At 39.9% G+C, this 23,401-nt stretch overlaps 2 protein-coding genes across 2 annotated transcripts in view; both read left to right on the forward strand.

The window, feature by feature from the left end:
* Nucleotides 1-4,476, forward strand: part of LOC113038196 (keratinocyte-associated transmembrane protein 2-like) — a 71,395-nt gene extending 66,919 nt beyond the window's left edge. Inside the window, exon 3 of the mRNA XM_026195453.1 lies at nucleotides 4,220-4,476. Within this exon, the coding sequence (XP_026051238.1) occupies nucleotides 4,220-4,348 (129 nt within the window). The 3' untranslated portion in view covers nucleotides 4,349-4,476. The remainder of the gene's footprint in view (nucleotides 1-4,219) is intronic.
* A 1,896-nt stretch (nucleotides 4,477-6,372) lies between these two features.
* LOC113038198 (voltage-dependent anion-selective channel protein 1-like) lies at nucleotides 6,373-20,121 on the forward strand. Its single transcript, XM_026195457.1, has 6 exons — nucleotides 6,373-6,432; nucleotides 6,521-6,573; nucleotides 7,957-8,184; nucleotides 9,670-9,820; nucleotides 19,002-19,059; nucleotides 19,296-20,121. Exons 1-6 carry the CDS (start codon nucleotides 6,388-6,390, stop codon nucleotides 19,385-19,387), a joined length of 627 nt encoding a protein of 208 aa, XP_026051242.1. The 5' UTR covers nucleotides 6,373-6,387; the 3' UTR covers nucleotides 19,388-20,121.
* Nucleotides 20,122-23,401: the final 3,280 nt, after the last annotated feature.

The raw sequence follows: 23,401 nt of genomic DNA on the forward strand, positions 1-23,401 counted from the left end.
TGTCCAAAATCAAAAGTCTGAAGTGATTTAAATAAAAAAATAGTGTTCTACCGTATCAAATGCTTTATAAAAATCAAGAAATACTATTAGTGCACCTATACTTGCTCGGTTTGGACACGGAAGCGCTGCTACGCGACGTCAGACTTAACAAGCGAATTGAGTTCCAATGGGGTCGCTTTGTCCATTTCTTTTACTGTTTATGGTAAAAACACCCTGATCTGGAAACTCCCATTACTTGCCTGCCGATGACGTCAGCGAGGAAGATGGCGACGGCAAGGAAGACGGGATCTATGAACTCCGCGATGCGAATAATGGCAGTTTTACTGTCACTGCAGATCCTTTCTATGAACTGCGCATCTGTAGCGAAAGGTTAGTGGTGGATTTCCCTATAAACATTAACAGCTTGTTCCCCCTGGCCAGTGGTGTCATTTACTCGTGCCAAAAAGAGTTCGTGCTCCGTTGTAAAACTTCGTCTGTCAGTTAACAACGTTAAATTAATCCCAAGTGACGTTAACGTTACTCTTCAAGAGTCTTTCTCATCAAATGTTTGTGTCGAGGTCACGATAAATGGCACGTTTACATAACGTTACATGAATACTCCACAGAAAACAGAAAGACCTCCGGGGCATGTTCAGGTTTAAAACGGTGCGCATTGCGCAACGTTTTGCTGCGGTTTTCGGGTTGAACGTCATGTTTCCTGGAAACGGCGTGCACCGTTGTGCAACGGGGTTTGATATGTGTTTTCTCGTTTGGTGGGTGTATCAGAACTGCAGTCCAATCAACATGTATATAAAGCATGCGGTATTAACGTGAACTCGCACAATGGCTTCAAGGAAAATAATGTACAAATGTGTTCATTGCAGCTCGGTATACGCAACAACTGAGGATGTTAGAAGACATGTTTGTCGTAAGTTTTATTGTAAAAATATAGGATATCAACATAATAATGTAGTTGTTTATATTTTAGCTTCATTACAAGTGTATGACATTTGGTATAGAAATAAACAATGGTAATTAAGTGCTTTCCTTAAAAATGAGAAAGAAAATGCAGGATATTAAAACTGTATGAACTACAAATAAAGTCGGTATGTGAATCTAAATAGATGTGTTTTAGTCTGAATTAGGTAAGAAACACAAAGAACACAAATAATGGCCTTCTCAGCTGCCATAGTTGCAACTCTTTCGTCATCAGAACAGTGTGTTCAACGCATCATCGTTTCTGTTTAAAAACCGTTGTGCAATGTTTTGTCGGGGCTGAACACAGCCCTGGTGATTCTGAGACCGGAAGTCCATGATAATAGTGTTATTTATTATAGCACTGGAAATAGAAGTGTAACACGAGACAACAAATCACCCGCAGACCGGCCCGAGCCCAACAACAAAACACCCGCAGACCGGCCCGAGCCCAACAAAACACCCGCAGACCGGCCCGAGCCCAACAACAAAACACCCGCAGACCGGCCCAAGCCCAACAAAACACCCGCAGACCGGCCCGAGCCCAACAAAACACCCGCAGACCGGCCCGAGCCCAACAACAAACAAACCCGCTGACCGGCACGAGCCCAACAAAAAACTCGCTGACCGGCCCGAGCCCAAAAAAACGCTCGCAGACCGGCCCGAGCCCAAAAAAACGCCCGCAGACCGGCCCGAGCCCAACAACGAAACGCCCGCAGACCGGCCCGAGCCCAACAACAAAACACCCGCAGACCGGCACGAGCCCAACAAAAAACTCGCTGACCGGCCCGAGCCCCAAAAAACGCTCGCAGACCGGCCCGAGCCCAAAAAAACGCCCGCAGACCGGCCCGAGCCCAACAACGAAACGCCCGCAGACCGGCCCGAGCCCAACAACAAAACACCCGCAGACCGGTCCGAGCCCAACAAAACGCCCGCAGACCGGCCCGAGCCCAACAACAACACACCCGCAGACCGGCCCGAGCCCAACAACAAAACACCCGCTGACCGGCCCGAGCCCAACAACAAAAAACCCGCTGACCGGCCCGAGCCCAACAACAAAACACCCGCAGACCGGCCCGGGCCCAACAAAACACCCACAGACCAGCCCGAGCCCAACAACAAAACACCCGCAGACCAGCCCGAGCCCAACAACAAAACACCCGCAGACCGGCCCGAGCCCAACAAAACACCTGCAGACCGGCCCGAGCCCAACAACAAAAAGCCCTCAGACTGGCCCGAGCCCAACAACAAAACACCCGCAGACCGACTCGAGCCCAACAAATCACCCGCAGACCGGCCCGAGCCCAACAAAACACCTGCAGACCGGCCCGAGCCCAACAACAAAACACCCTCAGACCGGCCCGAGCCCAACAAAACACCTGCAGACCGGCCCGAGCCCAACAACAAAACACCCGCTGACCGGCCCGAGCCCAACAACAAAACACCCGCTGACCGGCCCGAGCCCAACAACAAAAAACCCGCAGACCGGCCCGAGCCCAACAAAATACCTGCAGACCGGCCCGAGCCCAACAACAAAAAGCCCTCAGACCGGCCCGAGCCCAACAACAAAACACCCGCAGACCGGCCCGAGCCCAACAACAAAACACCCGCAGACCGGCCCGAGCCCAACAACAAAACACCTGCAGACCGGCCCGAGCCCAACAACAAAACACCCGCTGACCGGCCCGAGCCCAACAACAAAACACCCGCAGACCGGCCCGAGCCCAACAACAAAAAGCCCTCAGACCGGCCCGAGCCCAACAACAAATCACCCGCAGACCGGCCCGAGCCCAACAAAACACCTGCAGACCGGCCCGAGCCCAACAACAAAACACCCGCAGACCGGCCCGAGCCCAACAACAAAAAGCCCTCAGACCGGCCCGAGCCCAACAACAAATCACCCGCAGACCGGCCCGAGCCCAACAAAACACCTGCAGACCGGCCCGAGCCCAACAACAAATCGCCCGCAGACTGGCCCAAGCCCAACAAATTGTCCGCAGACCGGCCCACAATCTACACCCAGAATGGAGATTCCCATTTCTTCTTCCATCTTGTCATCTTCGCTCTTATGGCGGCCATCGTGTACATCACCTGCCACAACAAGAGGAAGGTGAGCATCACAGTATTTTGATCTAATCACAGTTTCTTCAGATCACTGCCATAGTTCTGCGAGTTACCGTATTTTCCGGACTATAAGTCGCACTTTTTTTTCATAGTTTGGCTGGTCCTGCGATTTATAGTCAGGTGCGACTTATTTATAAAAATAATTTGACATGAACCGAGAGAAATGAACCAAAATAAATCATTACCGTCTCCAGCCGTGAGAGGGCGCTCTATGCTGCTCAGTTCTCCTGTAGTCTACACTGAAAACATACAGCGCCCTCTCGTGGCTGGAGACGGTAATGTTTTATCTTGGTTCTAAATATATGCGACTTATAGTCCGAAAAATACGGTACATTTTTTCCATGTGAAGAAATGCCACGATTAACTGAAACATTTTCAGCATGCACCAAACAAACTTATAATGCGAATTACTTGTCATTAAAAGAGAAGCTTTGCGATTTACTGTCAAAATACAGAACATTAAAAATGATGTAATGTATTTTTTTGAAAAGTGACATAAATATTAGTATTCTACAGTTTTAATGTGAAATAAATTCATTATAATTTTTCTTAAATACTTTCCAAAATACTTTTTTTTTTTATTTGGCAGTAGTAATACTTAACCCTATAAGTAATACTTAATACCTAACCCTAACCCAATAAATAAAAACTAATATTTTCTATCCATAGTGAAGATAATACTTTTAGCAATTACTATCACTCAGGGATTAGTTTAGTAAGATTTTACCAGAAAATATTTTTTATCACGCATTAATTTGAAAAGCCTTGTGTAATTCAAATTGCTGTATTTTTTCAGATTTTCTTTTGTTTTTATTTTGTGTTAATTTAACTGTTGTATTATTGCAACTGAAAATAGCCTTAGATGCTGACATGGAAATAAAAATAAATAACTATTCACTGCATTATTACAATTTACGGCACAATGAATGTTTGGAAATGTAAACCGTAAACAATAACTGACTTGAACCAATGTTTAGCTGCTGGAAATACTGCTGTTCTCATCATTTTGGCCAGCGCTGTATGTTTATATAAGATCACACAGTATGTATAGTGAAGGAGATGAAGGGCAGATTAATGAGTGTTGTTTCTGACAGAGGCAGACGTCTGCTGTGAATGATCTGTCCTCTTCTCTGTGTTTCAGCTGATGCTGTTGGCTCAGAGTCACCGCTGGAGGGACACTTTCTGCTTTCGAGGGGTGAAGTATCATCGGCTCAACCAGAACGTCAACGAGGCCATGCCCTCGCTCAAGATGACCGACAAAACCTGTTAGCCTGCACCAAAACGCCCTCGTCCTCAAAGCCTCTCCACTCGCACGTGTCAGTGATTATGAATAGATTCAATGAAACAGGACAAATTTAATCTTGACAAACTATGTATCATTATAAAGATCTAAGCCTCAAGCATCAAGACAGATCGCTGTTTTTCAATGGAAAGCTTATAAAGACTGTATTTGCTACATTTGTGTAAGCAGTTTACATAAAAAAAAAAAACAATGTAAACAAACGCTGTACATACCAGATCCGTCGTAATAACGAGTCATAAACACATCTACAGATGTAAATCCCGGTTTAGTTAGGAAGGTGAGGGTCCACTGAACGACATATAACGAAGCAATAACCTTGTAATATGGATCATAATTCCTTTGTTTACGTTTCATTTCTTCAGCGACAGAATTGTTTGCGTCCGTTATGGAATAACTCATGGTCGTAAACTGTGTCTTGGTAGTAAAAACACGGCACGTTTTGCAGTTTACAGAGTCACAAACAGAACGAGGCGATACACTGAAAAAAAGAATGAATGAAAAATAGGCGGAAGATAGTTTATTTGAATTTGGCGCTTTCTCCGGGGAGCTGGTGACGCGCTCTGACGCACCTGTCAGCTGATGGAGGCGGAACTTACAGCGATCATCTTTTTCCTTTCTTTCTTTTATTTTTCAACAGTTTTTATATATGTGAGAGTGTGTTTTATGTTGAATGTGAATGTATCTGCATGATTACCATCTGTTTTAGTGCAAATGAGCCCAAATCAGCTCGCTATTACTGAATGATGACGGCTATCAAAGTGAACGCGTCTAAATGAATAGAGAGAGTGGATTATTTACTTTGGCACATTTTTGTTATTACCATCTGTATAAGTGGCCATCAGCACATCAGCACTTATTTGCATCGTAATTCATTGTGAAATATGCATCTCTAGCAATCTCAGGATGTTCTATATTGGCAAACAAAGGTAAATATTTTTTTACATTTTTCTTATTCTTAATTTTCTTACTCAAATTATTCTTACTGTATTTTTCTAGTGCTCAAATAAATCATTTATATGATGTCTAAGTTTCTGTCTAGTGTTTTATAAATTAAAAAAAAACTATGCAGTGGTATGTTTACTGACTAAATAGTTTGTAGAAGCCTTCAATACTATTGGGAAATATATTTTCTTATATTCGGGGGGTGGGGGTGTAGACAGTCTCATAAAAATATTTGCAGGAGTCTCATTTTTTATTATATTTTATTCAGATTTGAAATAGAAACTCATGAGACATGTGGCTTTCAACCCATTACTTTTCTAGATTGCTTCAGGACTCATTTCATGTATTTTTATATCAAATAAAATAATATTTAAGAGTGGTAAAAGAAATTCAAGGCAGTGTCTATAACTTTTAATATTTTTGAGCATTATCAAATCTGGTTGATAAAAAGTGAAGCCCAAAGGGTTTTCTTTCTAAAGACACCACAATTATGTTTGTAACACACTGAAGTAGGAAACTATTACAATTATAAGTTTGGTAGAGCACTTTCATCAGTGAGTCCCATAATGGGGGGTCAGGTTAACAGGTTTTAAAGAAGTGCAAAGAGTTGATTAATTCACACTTTGTGTCTTATTTAATCAGGGGAAGAGGGATTGTGCTTTAGTAGTGTGTTTGCTGTGGCGCCTTTGTTCGTGTTATGACTTCAGTGAAGTTGTTTTATAGGAGATTTATGGGATATTAGTATACAACTGTTTTTATTCACTGTATTCACTGCAAGCATTGCTCCATCTCAACACGACTGTAGCAGCAGCAGACGGACGCGTCATATATCAGTGCATTTGTGTAAATCTGCTCCAGCTACAACACATTACAGCTTCTTCATCTCTGATTTCCATCAGAGCACATGGAGGTTGTGTGTGTGTGTGTGTGAGAAGACAGCATATTGATTTCGTCTTCAATCAGTAGAAATTATGTTCAACAATAAAGCAAAAGTGTCTCTTATTATGATATTGGATTTTCTTACGCTTTATTACACATGCAAAGCAACAGATGATTCCATATTCATGAAACAAAACCTCAGCTTTTTTGTTATAAGTCTGGAGGACCAGGTACAGGCCCCCGAACACTGAGCTACACTTGATCAGACATGAATCAGATTCTTGTGATTGAACACCAATGCTGCTTTCTTCTCCTCAGCTGGCTAAAAGGCTGAAGTTGACGTTTGATTCCTCCTTCTCTCCGAACACTGGGTACGTGATGTCTTTAGTGTGTCTGTGCTCCAGTATACTCCATGCCACTGGATTGGCATTTCCAGTGAAGATGCAATGTATAAAGGGAGGGATGTTTTTGGTTGCAAGTCTAAATTACGATGGCACAATTTGTATAATTGCAATTTAATATTTTTTTTTTTTATGATATGCTTTAGGATTTACAGCATCAAAAGTAACAACAATAATAATAATCATTATTTATTTTTAATAAAAATGTAAAAACTACTTAAAGTAAATATCTCTTTATTGACAGCTGCAATATTATTTTAAATGTGTATTTTATTCTCCTGATAAAAATTATTATTATTATGTTTTAATGCAATTTAAAATATTTGTAGGGATTTAAAATTTGGCAAATATTTTGTGGTTTGCTTTAGGATTATTATATGAAGATGATGATGATGATGATGATATTTCTGATAATGAATATTGTTATAATTATTATTTATTACTAATATGACAAAAAAAGAGAGAAATATTACTTGTTAGTATGTGTGTTATTATCACAAAAAATATATAAGAATTCCTGAAAAACAAAATTTTAACATTGTAAAATTTCACTCTAAAAATAACAATTATTTAATAGAAAAGATTGCATTATTTTTGTAAAATGACTAAAATCTTAGTATTGTCTTTTTATAGCTAAACCCCCAAACACTATTTTTCCAGTAAACTGCCTGGAGCCCAATCTTTCATTGATACGCACCTCTCATTAGAAGTTTGTGAAGAAGGTTGGTGCATGTTTAGTCTGCAAATGCATGTTAAAACAGATGCAGATGGAGTGTGGATCATTTACATTTAACTGAGACGCTGAAAACACCTTGAGCTGCTGATGTGTAACTAAAAACAGTGCTGCGCTTCACTCAGAAATACACATGTGAATGATTTGATGATCACACTAAGCCACATCGCGTTTGCTGTTTTGTTCTGATTAGTCGTGCAGCTCAAGTTAAACGAGTGCTGTATTAACACTCTATCAGCTGATAACAGACTTTCATTCAGTTTTGTGGTTTTTCCATTGCACATGGAGACTGAAATTTGTGCACGTTGAAAAATAAAAATACGACCTCATGTTGTATAAATCACGTTTACACACTGCCTCCAAATATTGCATCCTATATATCTCAGAATCGAATCAACTCTATTTTTTTTTTACTTTTTCTCTTTTAAAGAAGCAAGTCCTCACTACTTGAAGACACCAGTTAGTACTGAATTTTTTTTCCAACGGATTGATTAATATACATTGTACTCTGTGCATGATGAATTTTAAGGGTGATGAATACGAAAAAATGCATACGGGCTCCGTGTGCACTGATGTAAACTCAGTTTAGTTTCGCTGGCTTCTCTCCTGACTTCCCACAGCAAGAAGAGCGGAAAGATCAAGAGCAGCTTCCAGCATGAGCACATCAACCTGGGCTGTGACGTGGACTACGACATCAATGGCACCGCGGTGCATGGAGCCGTGGTCGTGGGCTTCGAGGGCTGGCTGGCCGGATACCAGACCACTTTCGAGGCTGGGAGGAACCGGGTCACTCAGAGCAACTTCGCTGTGGGCTACAAGTCTGACGAATTCCAGCTCCACACAAACGTGTATGTACCAAACGCAGTATCGTCAGACACATTAGCTACTGTCTCCAGCAGTCGCAATGTTAGAAAGGTGGGTTATTTATATAAGCGTTTATTCCCTGGCGATTGGATTTGAGAAGGGCTTTGCTGCAGGAAAGCCCATCACTGAAGCTCAGATCTTGAGGAGTGAGTTAGTTGTGTTTAGGGCTCACTCAGATGCACTACAGCCTTTTTCATTAAAAAAAAAAAAAAATTAATTAAAGCAATAATCAACAGATTTGTCTATTAGATAAATAGTTGATTGCAGTTTTATATTCTTACGCAAAAATCTGTTGATATTGGATTTGGTAGAAATGGCAAGACAAACATTGAATTAATGTTTACTTGTAAAAATACTGCAATCCTACTCTGGATAAAAATACCTGACCCTAATATCAAAAAATTATTTTTAAACTGCATGCATGGTTTATGTGGGTCTTGAAGTCTTAATAAACTCATCCTCAAATTAAGGCCTTAAAAAGATCTCAAGATGGAACAGAAAGTCTTAAATTCATAAAGTCTTGGAATGAAATGTTGCATGCACTACAAAAAAATGAAAATGAGAGTCTTTTCCCTCAAATATCTAAACTTCAAATATCTCCTTCAAGACCCTCTTTCCTGTACGGTCTGAATTTCTGCATTTAGAATTTTAGAATTTTAGAAATTAGCATTTAGAATTTTAGAATTTTGCATTTTGAGTTCTAGAATATTGAATTTTTGTGTTCCGAATTTCTTCATCTTGAAAACTTAAAGCCTATTGTTAAAAACTAGATAATTGAAATCTGCTATTTGAAACTACATATCTAAAAAATTGCCATTAAACATCCTACTTTTATTTGAGATACGGACCTACTTTATATTAATTGGCCTTAACTACTATGTACTTACATTTTAATTAATCATTTAGTACAATGTACTTAGTGTACATACATGTTTTTACATTGTACTTATATTTAAAAAAACGACATGTTATTACATCTGTATTTAATTTCTGTAATTACATTTATAATTACACTGTTGACCCATACTTTACACCTCAACCCACCCTTAAACTTACCCATACCTCCAACCCTCTCCCTAACCTTATCCCTATCCCACCTCAATAGCAGCAAAAGTGTTTTACAATATAATATGAACACAATAAATACATTGTACTTATTTTGTTATGTAAGTACATAGTAGTACAAAAAAATACATTGTACTTATTTTTTAATGTAAGTACATAGTAGTTAATGCCACCTAATATAAAGTGGGACCTGAGATACAAACTAAAGATATGAGGTCTTGTTTTCTGGGACTCGTGGAAACTTGATTAAAATGGAAATATCCTTAGGAAATGGAAGTATAGTCAGTGTTTTGCTGTTATGTGATTTAGTGAAATTCATCGTTCAAAACTAATGGTCACCTAGAGAAATTTCTGTGTAGTTTATGCATTTCAGATCATTTTACTGATGTGTTTTCAAATCACAGGAATGATGGAACAGAATTTGGTGGCTCCATTTACCAAAAAGTGAACGATAAGCTGGAGACGGCGGTCAATGTAGCATGGACCGCTGGTAACAGCAACACCCACTTTGGCATCGGGGCCAAGTATCAGATCGATGCTGATGCTTCCTTCTCGGTACGTTTAAAGTTAGCATTGCCCCTTTTCAACATTTTTCACTGCTCATTTCTCTGGTGTAATGATGACCGGTGGCACCAAACTGTATATTTGTGTGTAGCGCTTTTTTCCCTTTCCTATGTAGATAGATAATGGTGCGCTTTGAGTTCGTATGAATAAACTTTGGTTTATCAAATATTGTGAGCTGAGTGTTCTTATTTACTCACTTCAACTTGTTCTATGTAACTGTGTTTGTTACTTAGTTCCTTGGGTCCCTTAAACTTTAAAATAAATTCAAATAATAATGAATTAGAATTTAACTTCTGTAAATAAATCAATTGTGTTACCAATCAAAGAAATATCAATGTATATTTATATTTCCTTTTTTACTCAAATAATAATAAACTGAATACACTCAAGTAGACTGTAAATAACAATTTACTGGATAAAATGTAAAATGATCACGTTTCAGGATTTTTTTCCAAATGTAAAATAAAATTATTTAAATAAGCAATAAGAATTTTACAAATTCACACAAATGAATAAAACAATAAAATCAAGTACACATTTCACATTCACTCTTATTGTAAATGGATAATTGTTTCCCTCTGTTGTTATACTTCAAATTTGAGTCCTCAAACTGTTCCTCAAACTTAATAAACTCTTCAAACAAATACTAAGCCGGCAATATGAGCTCACACTTAACCTCAATCAATATGAAAATTCGTTATTTTCACGTTGCAGGCCTGTTTGATGCTGGGGTATGTTGTGGTCAACAAATAAACAAAAGACCGCTTCGCTCAACACTGAGCAACAAACAAAAAAAAAAAAAAAAACCTTGAACCATCCAATCAGAAGAGCGTGTTTCACCTCACGATGTTAGATGTCCGTCAACTCCACTATCGCGGCGATTTCCTTAAGGCCAAAGGAATTCCGAGCACTCACGTTAGCTCACAAGTCATCTGTAATCATCCTCATCTGAAACTGCCACGAATCCTCACGCTGACGACTCGCCAACCGTCTCTGTAGTATAAGTTTCTGTTCTCATTCCGACAACACCTTAACTACATAAACTATTGTAACACATTATAGCATTAGTTACACTATATATTTTGTTAAACAATATAACACCAGATGATTGCACGCTCTTCTCCCTCGTGCTCTCCCAATTCTTCCTCGTTCAACTTTGCCCTCAATTATTCCCGCCCCCTTCAACTTAATCTAGAGCATAGCTTGGACACCCAACGTGGACAAGTGAATATGATTGGATCAACAATAGAAATATAAAAATACAAAAATAAAAATAATATCAACTTAATTAACATAGAACTTATCCAAAACCATATACATTTATGAAATGCACATATGTATATATATATATAAAAAAAAACACTTTGTAAAGTATTACACTGGGTTACACCCTCCCCTTTCTAATTGTCTGAATGTCCTCATCAGACATTTAAATCAAAATTTTACGGTCTATCCCTGGTTGTTCATTTAGTCATTTTAACTCTGACCTAGTCTAATAATGACCCCTCTATGGACAATTTCAATTGGGTGGTCACTACTTCTTCCTGGTTTGTCATAAGTGAGTCTTATAACAGGCTTCACAGGTCTCTTACTATGGGATCTCTGACTAGGAGGCATAACCGCTTTTGGTTTTGTACACTTCCTTTTAGAAACAGTCACAGTGTCTGATTCAACTTCTGACTCTGACTCAGATTCAGCAACATTATCATTTTCAGTCCACTCTTCCTCAGCCTGATCACTTTCCTCATGACCAGTATCACCAGCTTCTTGCTCATTTGCATCGCTATCAGAAGATCTGTCCAGGGTCATATTATTTTTCAGCAACTTGTGCACATATTTCTGGTAAGGCACATTAACCCTTTCACATTCTGACTCTGAGGATTCTGTCATCTCACATAAGTGATTTTTGATTTCTTTTTGCACTTTTTTGTGTGTTTGTTTTGAGTTTGAATGTTTTCTTGTCTTTTCAGGTGATGCATATCCTGGACTCTCCAGCATTCTCACAGACTGTCCAATTGGTAATAGGTGATCCCGATGGATAGTTTTTACTCCTCCACCACGTTCAGGTTTCACCTTATACACTGGTAAGTTAGGCATTTTGTCAACTACCAGATATGGCAAAGAACTCCATCGACTCTGAAGCTTGTGTTTTCCCCTCAGTCCCAGATTCTTCAACAACACTCTATCACCAACATCCAAAACCTGGAATCTAATGCTGCTGTCATAGGCTCTTTTGTTTCGTTGATGCACTTTGTTTGAAGCTTCTGAGGCTAATTGATAAGCTTCTTTTAGATTTTTTTTCAGCTTGGCGACATACTGAAAATGTTGTCTTTCCTCTGTTCCATCAGCAGATGTTTGGAAACAAAGATCAATAGGGAGTCTAGCTTCCCGCCCAAACATTAAATAGTAGGGAGAGTACCCTGTAGCATCACATTTCGTGCTATTATAGGCATGAACCAGATACCCCACATGCTGACTCCACTGACGTTTTTTCTCATGTACCAAGGTTCCCAACATCGAGAGCAAGGTCAGATTAAACCTCTCAGGCTGAGCATCACCTTGAGGGTGGTACGGAGTGGTACGTGATTTTCGAATCCCCAACAGAAGCAAGAGCTCTTTGATTAAATTACTCTCAAAGTCTCGCCCTTGGTCGGAATGAATCCTCCCAGGTAAGCCATAATGCACAAAATACTTGTCCACTAAGATCTTGGCTACAGTGCGAGCTGTCTGATTCCTTGAGGGAAACGCCTGGGCATACCGTGTAAAATGATCTGTGACTACCAAGATGTTACTTATTCCTTTTGAGTCGGGCTCAAGTGAGAGGAAATCAATGCAGACCAGATCCATCGGTCCATTGCTGGTAATTTGGTGCAAAGGAGCTGCTTTACTGCATGGTGTCTTGCGAGTAATACACTCCCCACAATTCTTTATATATTGTTCCACCTCGCAGGCCATTTTGGGCCAGTAGAATCTACTCCTGATAAGATCGGTGGTTCTTTCTACACCCAGATGACCCATGTAATCATGCAACAACCTGCACACATCCTCCCTGAATTCAGTAGGCAAGACAAGTTGGGAAACTTGTTCTCCAGAGGGTGTTTTACTGCATCTGAAAAGCAAACCTTCTTTTATTAGAAGCCTATTCTTCTCACGTTTCATAAGCCACAACTCAGAATTCACCTTTACCTCAGTAGGCCACATCCCTTGCTTTAAAGCGTCAAATACTTTTTTCCAAGACAACATCATTCTTTTGGGCTCTTGTCAAATCAGCTATGGATTTCTGCTCCAAGAAGTCACATTCCAGTTGAACAGGGAAAGCATACACATCAGGTATACACTCAGGTGAGGCTGCTAGTTGCTCTACATACCTAGGTGATTTGCTGAGCTTTAAATCAACATGAACTTCCTGGCATATGGCCCTTACATCGGTCTCAGAGAGGCTTTGCCAACCCTCACTTATTTTTCATCTGCCATATTACGGGACAGTAAATCTGCATCAGTATTGTTCTTGCCTGGTCTGTACAACACATCAAAGTCGTAGGTGGATAGTGCAGCCAGCCAACGATGTCCAGTGGCACTGAGTTTAGCTGTCGTAAGAACGTACGTAAGTGGATTATTATCCGTACGTACGGTGAATCTAGCTCCATATAGGTAATCGTGGAATTTATCCACGACCGCCCATTTCAAAGCAAGAAATTCCAACTGGTGTATAGGATATTTCTGCTCTGAATTACTCAGTTTTCTACTAGCAAATGCCACCGGCTGCAGACCCGATGAATGCTCCTGATATAATACAGCCCCTAGTCCTTTTAGACTAGCATCTACATGCAAAATGTAGGGTTTGTAGGGGTCTGCAAAAGCTAGGACTGGAGCATTAGTGAGACACTGGATTATCTGCTCAAAGGCATCGGAGCATGACTGGTTCCATCTGTTTCCGAAAGGCTCTGACTCTTTCAGGTAAGCCTTAGATCGATCTTTTTCCCACTTTTTACCTCGCTGGGTAGGGGCATAACCTTTAGTAAGCTCAGTAAGAGGTCGGACAATGGCAGCGTAGTTGGCTATGAACCTACGGTAATATCCGCAGAAGCCAAGAAAAGATCTCAAGGACTTAAGGTCTGTTGGTTGCGGCCATGTGCTGACTGCCTTGACCTTATCGGGGTCTGTTGCAACGCCTTCGGCAGATACTATATGTCCAACATATTTGACCTTGGTCTGGCAGAATTGGCATTTGTCCAATGACACTTTTAGTCCCACTTGTGCTAGCCTGTCCAGGACCTTCAGAAGTCTTTCTTCATGCTCTTCCAATGACTTCCCAAAGACAATCAGGTCATCCAGGTATACAAGGACTTGAATCAGATTCATATCCCCAACAGCTTTTTCCATCAAGCGTTGGAAAGTCGCAGGTGCACCAGTAATGCCCTGTGGCATACGCTCGAATTGATAGAATCCTAAGGGGCATATAAAAGCAGTTTTTTCCTTATCCTCTTCAGACATAGCTATTTGGTAATAACCACTTCTGAGGTCAAGGACGGAAAACCATCTACTCCCTGATAAACAGTCTAATGCATCGTCAATGCGAGGAGTAGTATACTGGTCAGGCACTGTACGAGCATTAAGTGTGCGATAGTCGATGCACATTCTTACACTTCCATTTTTCTTTCGGGCGATAACAATAGGGGAGGCGTAGGGACTTCGTGATTCCTTGATGATGCCAGATTTCATAAGCTCTTGAATGTGTTTCCGAACATCATCAATATCCGCAGGAGCCAAACGCCTAGAGCGCTCACGGAAAGGCCTAGAATCGGATAGCCGAATATGGTGTTCCACTCCTTTCGCCAAACCCACGTCCCACTCGTGTAGTGAAAACACAGAAGCTCTTTCCGACAATGCCTGCCTTAACCTCTGCTTCCATGTCTCAGGAATTGGGGAATCTCCAAAGTTAATGAGGTTTGTATCAAACTCTCCTGTCTTTGGGGCGGATGTTACTGGTTCTGCAGAATACAAGTGACCAACCACTGTTCCTACTGGAATCACTGTGTCCTTCAGGGATTCGTTGTGCATCAGTACTGGAAAATGGTGAACATCCATTTCAGAATGTGGCACTACCATGGGCTGCAGTAACACTCCAAATGGCAGAGTGGCATCTGGAGAAGCCTCTACCAACAGAACCTCTTCTCCTAATGGTTCATTTAACTCTACATTACAGATTGCCACACAATCCCCTCCTGGGGACAAGGACAAGGGGCCAGGACCAAGCCACCTTACACTGCCCACTCCTTCGTCTTCACCAGAGATCTTAGCAGGGTCACATGACAATTCTTCAGAAACTGAATCCACATTTATGCCCAATGTCTGTGCAATGTCCACTCCAGTACTTTCTCTACACAAACGAGCCAAACGCTTGAAAAGGTTAGCATTGGTACCCAAAATAACTGGTGTTTGATCTGGACTACATGGTCCCGGGCAGATTAAGGCCAAGACTGAAAGGGTTTCATGAGTTCCTGTGATTTTGGCAGGGAACTCAACATCTACCATCACATAACCCAAGTAAGGGTAGCTGGACTCACTTAAACCCCAAATGGCCAAACCTGTGACAGGGTGAATTGGAACATCAGACAGATGCTGCTTGTACCACGCTTCGAAGATGATGGTTACTTGTGAACCACTGTCTAATAAGGAATCACATTCATGTCCGTTCACCTTTAGCTGAACAACAGACATTGGACCAACCAAGCCTTCTGGAAGGTGCCTTTGTTTTTGTATGTCTACAGCACTCTTCTTTACTGAACAGTTGGTTGTACTGGATTTTGTCTCAGATGAAAGCAAGTCTCTACTTTTGGCTTTTTTCAGTGACTGGATTAATCTTCGAACAACTTTTGCTTGGTTTTCAGCATTTCTGCATTTTGCGGCGAAGTGTCCACTTTCTCCACAACGGTAGCAGTAATATTCCTCCGAATCACTGGATGTTGTTGGCTTATATGTACCAGGGAAATTTCTAGAAGTCTCCACAGGCAAGGAGGCCACAGAGGCAATAGGCTTTTTACTTTGAACTTTCTGTTGCAATCTTTTGACCTGTTTTTTCAACGCAGTCACTTCAGGGTCTGGACAAATTTCAAAGGTTGTAGCTTTCATACTTGAACCAGCAGATGTCTCTTCTTTCACAGTTCCTTGCGGGGTGGCTGCCATGGAAGCAAACATTGCTTTCAGTTCCTTTAACTCAGTTTTTAAAGTCTGAATTTCCGTCTGCTTATTGTCTACCTCTGCTTTAGCCTGGATCTTATGCACAGTGGAGTTTAGTTTAGCCCTTGATGCCTCATATTCTTCCTCACTGCGAATCTCACTCAACAACTCCAAAAAGGATGGAGGATTTTCCTTCCTTTCCCTCAGTTTAAGATTAACTAACATAAGATCGGCAGCCACTGCTCCACGAAGTAACTGTTCCACTCTTACACGGTTTGCAGCGGCAACTGACAGACCACCTCGCTGTATGACTTTGGTCAATGCTTGTTCTAATCTTTTTTAAAAATCTGACAGTTTTTCACTTGGCTGTTGCTGTATCAACCGAAAAGCAATATACAGCTCTTCCCCTGATTCAGCAGAACCAAAGGCACTTTCAATGGCCTCTAAACATTGTTCTGGCTTGAGATCAGCAGTGGTTACACGAGCAGCTTTTATTATTGACAAGGCTGGCCCTCGTAAACTCTCCATAATCCGACATCTTTTTTCTTTGTCTGAGCAATCGATTTCTTCAACCATAAGACGAGCTTGTTCTAGCCAATGTTCTAAAGGCTCTTCTCCGGCAGGAGTTGGCAAAGTCCCAGAAAAAACACGGAGGCGGCGATAACTGCTGCTATCACTAACTGGTTTTTCTATTTTAGACAGCAGATCCCCCACGGCACCAATAATGGACTCAGCCGAGCCATCATGTGCACCCAACAATTCATGAATGTTGGCATCATCCACAGCGGTAGATGAATCTTTCTGCTCTGCCCTAAAGGGAGCACTTGGGGATACTGGACTTTGTGTCACCATGACAATCGGCCAGGCTACAAGTCCGCCTGTGGGAAGTATGTTAGGAGGGACTTTAGAAAAGTCTACAACTTCTTTGCATTCACATAAAACAGTCAAACTATCCAGTTTACTGTTGTACATGCGTCCTCTCACACGCACACGTCCCAGACATTTAACAGATTGGAGAGTGTCTTCTATTTGAGAAATTTCTACATCTTCAGGGACAATGACCATCAGCGCATGTGCCTCATTAAGCATTTCTCCTCGACACCATCCTTTAAGCTCATCCACCAGACCAGGATATATAGAGTAAGCAGTCATGGTCACACTGTGCTAACTAGATGAACACGGAGACTTTTGTTTCTTCTTTTACAACACACAACTGTAATGGGACACGCAAGGATCCCAGCGGTGCCTCCAATTTATGTAGCGCTTTTTTCCCTTTCCTATGTAGATAGATAATGGTGCGCTCTGAGTTCGTATGAATAAACTTTGGTTTATCAAATATTGTGAGCTGAGTGTTCTTATTTACTCACTTCAACTTGTTCTATGTAACTGTGTTTGTTACTTAGTTCCTTGGGTCCCTTAAACTTTAAAATAAATTCAAATAATAATGAATTAGAATTTAACTTCTGTAAATAAATCAATTGTGTTACCAATCAAAGAAATATCAATGTATATTTATATTTCCTTTTTTACTCAAATAATAATAAACTGAATACACTCAAGTAGACTGTAAATAACAATTTACTGGATAAAATGTAAAATGATCACGTTTCAGGATTTTTTTCCAAATGTAAAATAAAATTATTTAAATAAGCAATAAGAATTTTACAAATTCACACAAATGAATAAAACAATAAAATCAAGTACACATTTCACATTCACTCTTATTGTAAATGGACAATTGTTTCCCTCTGTTGTTATACTTCAAATTTGAGTCCTCAAACTGTTCCTCAAACTTAAACTCTTCAAACAAATACTAAGCCGGCAATATGAGCTCACACTTAACCTCAATCAATATGAAAATTCGTTATTTTCACGTTGCAGGCCTGTTTGATGCTGGGGTATGTTGTGGTCAACAAATAAACAAAAGACCGCTTCGCTCAACACTGAGCAACAAACAAAAAAATAAAAAATACCTTGAACCATCCAATCAGAAGAGCGTGTTTCACCTCACGACGTTAGATGTCCGTCAACTCCACTATCGCGGCGATTTCCTTAAGGCCAAAGGAATTCCGAGCACTCACGTTAGCTCACAAGTCATCTGTAATCCTCACGCTGACGACTCGCCAACCGTCTCTGTAGTATAAGTTTCTGTTCTCATTCCGACAACACCTTAACTACATAAACTATTGTAACACATTATAGCATTAGTTACACTATATATTTTGTGAAACAATATAACACCAGATGATCGCACGCTCTTCTCCCTCGTGCTCTCCCAATTCTTCCTCGTTCAACTTTGCCCTCAATTATTCCCGCCCCCTTCAACTTAATCTAGAGCATAGCTTGGACACCCAACGTGGACAAGTGAATATGATTGGATCAACAATAGAAATATAAAAATACAAAAATAAAAATAATATCAACTTAATTAACATAGAACTTATCCAAAACCATATACATTTATGAAATGCACATATGTATATATATATATATATATATATATATATATATATATATATATATATATATATATATATATATATATAAAAAAAACACTTTGTAAATTATTACACTGGGTTACATGTGCAAATTAAATTAACAACAGTGTTGACGAATTTCAAGCTTTCACAGTGTGATGTAGCCTAGCAAAATGCGAATCAGAAATGAACCCAAAATTGATGAGAATAAAAAAAAAAAGCCCCATGGAAGCATGCATACTGCCTAATAACGTATTGTATAATCTGATAAATAATCATAGCAACAGTTACAGTGTAAAATTATAATACGTACCTATTCGTGGTTTTAATGCACAATAATATAATGCATTGAAACACCAGATAAAGCCTGCCTTTATAATACATCATAAAGGTTATTCTTCATGCATTATAATGCACACTAATAAACTTGTAATGTGTTGTCATCTCATGAATAATCATAACAGCAGTAATGCATGTAATCAGCTCAATTCTAGTGCCGTTTCGTTTGTCTTCAGGTCAAAGTGAACAATTCTAGCCTCGTCGGCCTGGGATATACCCAGACCTTGAAGCCTGGTGAGTACGTGTTAAAACAAGCATTTTAAATGGCAATAATATTTCTCAATAAAATGGTTCTTTTTGTTTTTTTGATTAAAAAAAATTCAGCCTTGATGAGCAGAAGAGACTCCTTTCAGAAACATTAAATCTTACTGATGCCAAGCTTCTGAAGAGTGGTGTATATGCCATTTTCAGTAAGCTCTTTTGGACATGATCGTTTCTTGTCTAACTTTCTCCCCCTTCCCTTGGTTCAGGTATTAAGCTGACCCTCTCTTCTCTTCTGGATGGGAGGAACATTAACACAGGTGGCCACAAACTGGGGTTGGGTCTGGAGTTCGAGGCATAGGAAGCTGAGGATTGCAATAATCCTGGCTTAAATTTTCTTTTTTTTCTCACACACCTTGTTTCTCTTAGATGCACTGACCAAGGAAGAGCACTATTGTATACTCGGGTCAAATAATGCATTAGTGATGCTCACTACTTTAGAGAGAGCAACAGTTGTGCATTTATTAGATCACAGAGAATGAAAGAAGAGCATTTGAAAAGTTATAAATGGCTTGATTTATAATGCACATGGCTTCATTTTCACCTAACTCAATATTATTTATTACAGTGTTGATCATGGCAGAATATTTCATTTTTGGGAAGGCGTTGGGTAGAAACGGAGACCTTTACATCAGACAACACTAATATTAGGCCACAACATTCCTGATCTGTGGTTTTCACCCCACCAAAGCTTGAAGCAAAGGACCCGTATGTATAGGATAACACTCGCAGCCCACCACGTCTTTAGTTGTAGACCCCAGACTTTTGGGTGCGTTTCATATTTTTTGTCTTGTCTGTGTGAGTGAAACCACACCTGTATCTTGACTGACATTGTTTTCTTTAAATGGCAAAACTTTTTCAGCTTTCCCTGAACTAAAGGAGATTGGAAACAAGCTTCTGACAAATTGGGGAGAGCAGAAAAGATCACCACTGGTGGATGTAGTCTTCCGTTTTTAAGTGTAGGATTAGAATACTGTGTATTTAGCAGTATGGGTACTTTCAGTTGAATAAAACATTTCAACCTGGACCACATTACTCGACTGTGCAGTTTGGTTTCTTTCTCACTTTTTAAAAGGTTGAAGTGCATACACAAAGACTTTTGCATTGTGCCATTGTCTATTTATTTATTTTTTGTCAATTGCAAGATGCATATTGTCACATGTATACATTCTACAGCATCTCATACTTCAGTTTCATCCATTGCACCAAAAAAATAACAGCAGTGCTTTACAACTATAGGACAGGAAGAGCTAAATAAACTTATCTCTGAATCTAAACCAACAACATGTTTATAAGATCCTTTACACACTAAATTACTGAAAGCGTTGTTACCTGTAGAACCGCTTCTCAATATTATCTCATCGTTATCTTTAGGTCACATCCCAAACCATTCAGGCTGGCGGATATTAAGCCTATTATTAAGAAACCACAACTAGATCCTAGTGAACTGGAAAATTATAAGTCCATTTCAAATCTTCCATTTATGTCTGAAATTTTTGAAAAAGTTGTGTCTGCTCAATTGAGCTCCTTCCTGCAAAAATTATCTGTATGAAGAATTTCAGACCCAACCATAGCACAGAAACTGCACTTGTTAAAATTACAAATGACCTGCTTCTTGCGTCAGATCAAGGCTGCATCTCATTGCTAGTTTTACTTGATCTCAGTGCTGCGTTCGACACCATAGATCATGACATACTCATTGATCGATTACAAAACTATACAGGTATTCAAGAGCAGGCTTTAAGATGGTTTAGGTCCTACCTTTCCGGTTGTTATCACTTTATTTGAACAGGGAGTCATCTTAATTATCACCAGTAAAATATGGAGTGCCACAAGGATCTGTCCTAGGTCCTCTGCTATTTAAAATATACATGTGCATTAGTAATATATTTTTTAAAAATACAGGATTAGTTTCCACTGTTATGCTGATGAACGAGACCAGATGAAACTTCTAAATTATCTAAGCTAACAGAGTGTGTTAAAATTGTAAACGATTGGATGACCAAGACAGAGATATTACTTTTTGGACCAAGAAACTGTACACAGAATCTAGTTCCAAACTGTAATCTACTAGATGGATGTACTGTTACTTCTTCTACAGTCAAAAATCTGGGTGTTATTTTAGACAGCAAATTGTCTTTTGAAAACCATATTTCCCATCTTAGAAAAAAAGCATTCTTCCATCTTAGAAACATTGCCAAGCTTCAAACGTTACCTGTTTCTAATGCAGAAAAAGCTAGTTCATGCATTCATGACCTCTAGAGCATCTTCAACAAGCTACAGGTAGTCCAAAATGCAGCAGGTAGAGTCCTTACCAGATTAAGAAAATATGATCATATTACCCCAATTTTACAGTCTCTGCACTGGCTACCTATTAAGATCCATATCAGTTACAAAATATCACTACTTTCCTATAAGGCCCTTAATGGTTTAGCTCCTGTGTACCTAACTAGTCTATAACTTATACCATGCTACAATCCATCATGCTCCCTAAGGTCACAAAACTTTTGGTAGTTCCTTAGATAGCAAAATCCTCTAAAGGAGGTAGACTCTAGAATAACCTTCTTGATAATGTTTGGGGTTCACACACTGTTTGAATCTAGATTAATCTTTAGCCAAGCATTCCACATTTTAAGGGATGAGTGGCAAAACACACTACAGAAACCCATATTTTAATGTTTAAAAGTTGATAGTTTGTAATGGTTTTTAGTACACTATAAAAAATGCTGGGTTGTTTCAACCCAACTTTGGGTTAAATATGGACTAACCCAACCGTTGGGTTAAATTTTTACATTAAAGTTTTAACCCAAAAGTTGGGTTAGTCCAATTTTGACCCAAAGTTGGGTTCAAAATACCCAGCATGAGTAGAAATCATAAAAATTTCTGTGATGGTTTCTATTGTGTAGTTTGTTTTTTTTCTGCGGCGTAGTAACGCCTTTTTGTATCGCCTTTTAGTCACTTTTCAAAAGTTGCCAAACACATTTTAAAACACAGCTAAATTTGTTGCTAGATCTAGCATCAAAATTAAGTTGGTCACACTGGGAGACTTTATGGTGCGTTCAAGTCCTCCTGGGAAGTTCGTACACAAGAGGTGGGAAGTCGTGCTTATGACGCCATGTGCGTTCAAGTCACTTTTGTCGGAGCAAGATGGCGGAGTTCTGTCTCTTAATTAAAGGGTCATGAAACCCCAGACTACTTATTCTAAGATTATAGCTGTGATAGAGTGGGACACTCTGAATGGGATAATACTGGTCTGGCAGTTTCCTTTGACAGGGCTCCGGTCAGAGAGAAGGGCACGGAGAAATTGTTCCAGCAAACTTTAATATTGTAGTTTGGGTACAATCATTGGTGTACAAATAGGTATATGTGTGGGTGTGTGTGTGTGTGTGTGGTCTGAAAAGGAAACAAAGAATAAAATAATAATCACAATGTACAAAAGTATAAAAAACATGTACAAAGGTATACAGTAATATCCAATGCAATAATAAACATGGAATGAGAATTCTGAAATATAATAATTTGGTCAAATAACCTGAAAAGAGTCATAAACAACTAATATACAGGCATACGAAAGGTTAATGAGGCAACGTAGGAATACTAAATGGATTTGGTGGTCTTCGCTTCCCTCTAGTGGAAGGGGGCGCAACTGCACCCCATGCGCTCAGCACCTGAGGGGCGCATGGCCAGGGAGCGCTGAATTTCACTCTAGGTGCGTCTGACAGCGACACAGAGGCTAAACACGATTTAGCAGTGGGACTACAGGGCATAAGAACTGAAATATAGCACTCGAGAATACAGCTTAAGGCTGAGATAATGTAAAGGAAACAATCTCCAGTCTAACAAGGCTTATGACATGTTCACGTGATACCTATTAACTAAAGAAATACACACGAAAGTATCAAACCATACATATAATATACTTAACATGAAAACAGGTGAAAGTATACAACATCTAAACAAGTCAGATGGCAATATTTGCATCTTAGTGCAAGATGAAACTTACTTTCGATTAGGTTACGCACACGCGAGCCACCATCCCACAGAATGCGGAGTCGGGAATGAGGATGTGATGCGCTCGGAAAGGATATGACATCATTATAGTTTCAAATTAAAATGACAGGAAATAAAAGACTTTCCGACATAGCCGCCCCCAAATTTAGCAATAAATTTGAATCCCAAAGAAAGTCTACTTAGTTGGCGTCATCTTCATCCTCCCAGGCTGACAGCCGCACAAGGCGCACGACTGGCCGTAGGTAGGTCTGTCCCTTGATCTTAACTTCAGCTGCCCTGACTCGTCCATCCGAACCGGAACAGG

The sequence above is a fragment of the Carassius auratus genome, chromosome 21 (genome assembly GCF_003368295.1).
Source record: "Carassius auratus strain Wakin chromosome 21, ASM336829v1, whole genome shotgun sequence".
NCBI classification, from domain to species: Eukaryota; Metazoa; Chordata; class Actinopteri; order Cypriniformes; family Cyprinidae; genus Carassius; species Carassius auratus.

Coding starts and splice junctions, on each gene's coding strand:
- LOC113038198 (XM_026195457.1), top strand. CDS start 6,388: ATGAAACAAAACCTCAGCTTTTTTGTTATAAGTCTGGAGGACCAG. Junction 6,433..6,520: donor TTATAAGTCTGGAGGACCAG/GTACAGGCCCCC, acceptor TCTTCTCCTCAG/CTGGCTAAAAGGCTGAAGTT. Junction 19,060..19,295: donor TACCCAGACCTTGAAGCCTG/GTGAGTACGTGT, acceptor CCCTTGGTTCAG/GTATTAAGCTGACCCTCTCT.